Source organism: Prosopis cineraria, unplaced genomic scaffold, assembly GCF_029017545.1.
Source record: "Prosopis cineraria cultivar Desert tree isolate PC_DT_omini unplaced genomic scaffold, ASM2901754v1 PC13, whole genome shotgun sequence".
Classification (NCBI taxonomy): Eukaryota; Viridiplantae; Streptophyta; class Magnoliopsida; order Fabales; family Fabaceae; genus Prosopis; species Prosopis cineraria.
Genome location: NW_026555344.1, coordinates 35,235,557 through 35,237,541, shown reverse-complemented (window position 1 = coordinate 35,237,541; position 1,985 = coordinate 35,235,557). Strand labels below are relative to the sequence as shown.

General features: G+C 34.8%; 2 protein-coding genes across 2 annotated transcripts; both read right to left on the bottom strand.

Annotated features, from left to right (window-relative positions):
* Positions 1 to 500: 500 nt before the first annotated feature.
* LOC129290052 (F-box/FBD/LRR-repeat protein At5g56420-like) lies at positions 501 to 1,294 on the bottom strand (the record flags this gene model as incomplete). The annotated part of the gene is made up of 2 exons (XM_054926769.1): positions 501 to 775; positions 968 to 1,294. Coding segments are annotated over 2 exons (390 nt in total), but the record flags the coding sequence as incomplete, so codon positions are not given.
* On the bottom strand, positions 1,162 to 1,769 carry LOC129290267 (F-box/LRR-repeat protein At3g58930-like). The gene has a single exon (XM_054926989.1). It carries the CDS (start codon positions 1,676 to 1,678, stop codon positions 1,301 to 1,303), a length of 378 nt encoding a protein of 125 aa, XP_054782964.1. The 5' UTR covers positions 1,679 to 1,769; the 3' UTR covers positions 1,162 to 1,300.
* Between the last annotated feature and the right edge of the window lie 216 nt (positions 1,770 to 1,985).

Genomic DNA, 1,985 nt, shown 5'->3' with positions numbered 1-1,985 from the left:
AAATAAGCCTGGCAAGAAGAGCAAAGTAAAACTCATTGAAGAATGCTTGATGACAATAATGGTGAAGTTTGAAGAGCAACAAGAAGCACCAATGAGAGTTTGAAGAGTGATCTTTTATTTTCTTAAATGGACAATAATGGAATATAACAAAATTGATGAGGATAAATTAGTTCAGAAATTTGTCTCCCCTATAACAAAACCTCAAATTGAAGAGGACCAAAATAAATTAGTCAGTTTCAATAATCAAATCAATGGTAAAGCTAGAAACCGCTTCACTACTAAATTCAATTTTAGTCTCATGCTCCCATCATTATTATGAAAAGTGAGAGATTATATTTTGCATACTCACATTAATTAATACAAGAGTAAATTTATAAAAAAAATAATTTCGAAAAGCACTAAATATCTTATACGTAGAACAAGTTTAGTTGACAAAAAAAGTCTGATAATTTGGATAAGAAGAAGGATATATATCATATGAATTAAACAAAAGTCAAAAAGCTGCACAGCCCATATATAAAGATTATCTTCTCACATATAGCATAAACACACTAAAACAAGCTCCATGAAGTGTCCAGCGTAAAATGTTGTCCAAGATATATAGTCAAAAGGGAAATAAGCCAAAATAAAATCAAGAAACACGACACAAGCAACAAAATCATTTTACATTTCAGAAATTTAATGGAATAGCAGCCTGCAATTCAATGAACCTCTAGGACATGATGATAATCTTCTGAGCATTTGGTGTTTCGAATCTACATCTTCCTTGGTAGAACTGTAAATGGAAATGTTTCTCAAATTTGATTTTTTTATGAAAAATTACGACAAATTAATCTTTACAAAAATTGTGAAGATTAAAATTTTATAATGACTGGATTAGAATTAAGTCAAAATTACGAACAAATTATAAGAACTAATTGATTAGTTTTTCTCAAAAAATCACTACTCTATAAATTATTATCAGTACCTTAATCCGAAGAAGCCTAACATCACTAAAAGCTGCCAACGGAATCGAAGATAGTTCAACTTCTGCCGACACCAAATGTTCAAACCTTCCAATCCTGGGGTAGTTGAAACCTTTAAAAGGAGCAGACCATGATTTTAATACCAGGTCCTCAAGAAGAGCACATCCATTAAGGATATTAGCCGCAGATTCAGCATTTGAAAATAGAACTTTCACCAGATGCAATACTTTGAGTGAAGGCAAATTAACAGATCGAGCAGTCAGCTTAACCTGAGCCAACTTTAAAATCTTAATGGTACTGCTGTGGAAAATGCAAGCAGGCACATCAACGTGACTTTAAGAATTTAAATCTGCAAAACACAGCTCGAGATGCTCCACTTTACAATTTATCAGAAAGTTAACCCACAGATTAGTCCTGATAGGAGGCACTTGGAATATCTGACACTTGAGACGAAACATGTTTATGGGTTTGGGATGGGACAAGAACAAGACTGCATCTACAAACTGAATGAAAGAATCAAGAGTAGCAAAGCCAGTGTCATGAATATCAAGAGCGGGCATTGCCAGCCATAGCCGAGTCCACCTCTTGGACAAGATCAAGCTCTTGGCTATGGCTTCTTTTATGGGAAGAAAAGATAGGATGTGGTGAAGCAGAGGGTCTGGTAAGCTGCTAATCCTATCACTCTCTCCTTGTTCAGGCGCTAATTTTGCCATGCCGTACGTCGTGGCTTCGCCGGATGAGTAAAATTACAGAACAGATGTTTCAGAGAATGAAGCTCACTTGGAGACCGGAGGCTACGACGCGTTGAAGGCGATGGCTTTGGAGTACAACCATGCTCTTGGTGCTAGCCACCTTTCCCCCAAGTATTGAAGAACTTTAAAATGATGGAAGAATAACGATTCGCTTTAGAAATCTGGAAAGTTGATCCTTCCTCGATAAGTAATTACTCCCTTTGATTCAAAAATATAATACATTTTTAAACAAATTTTATGTTTAAAAATATAGTTATTTTTTAATTTA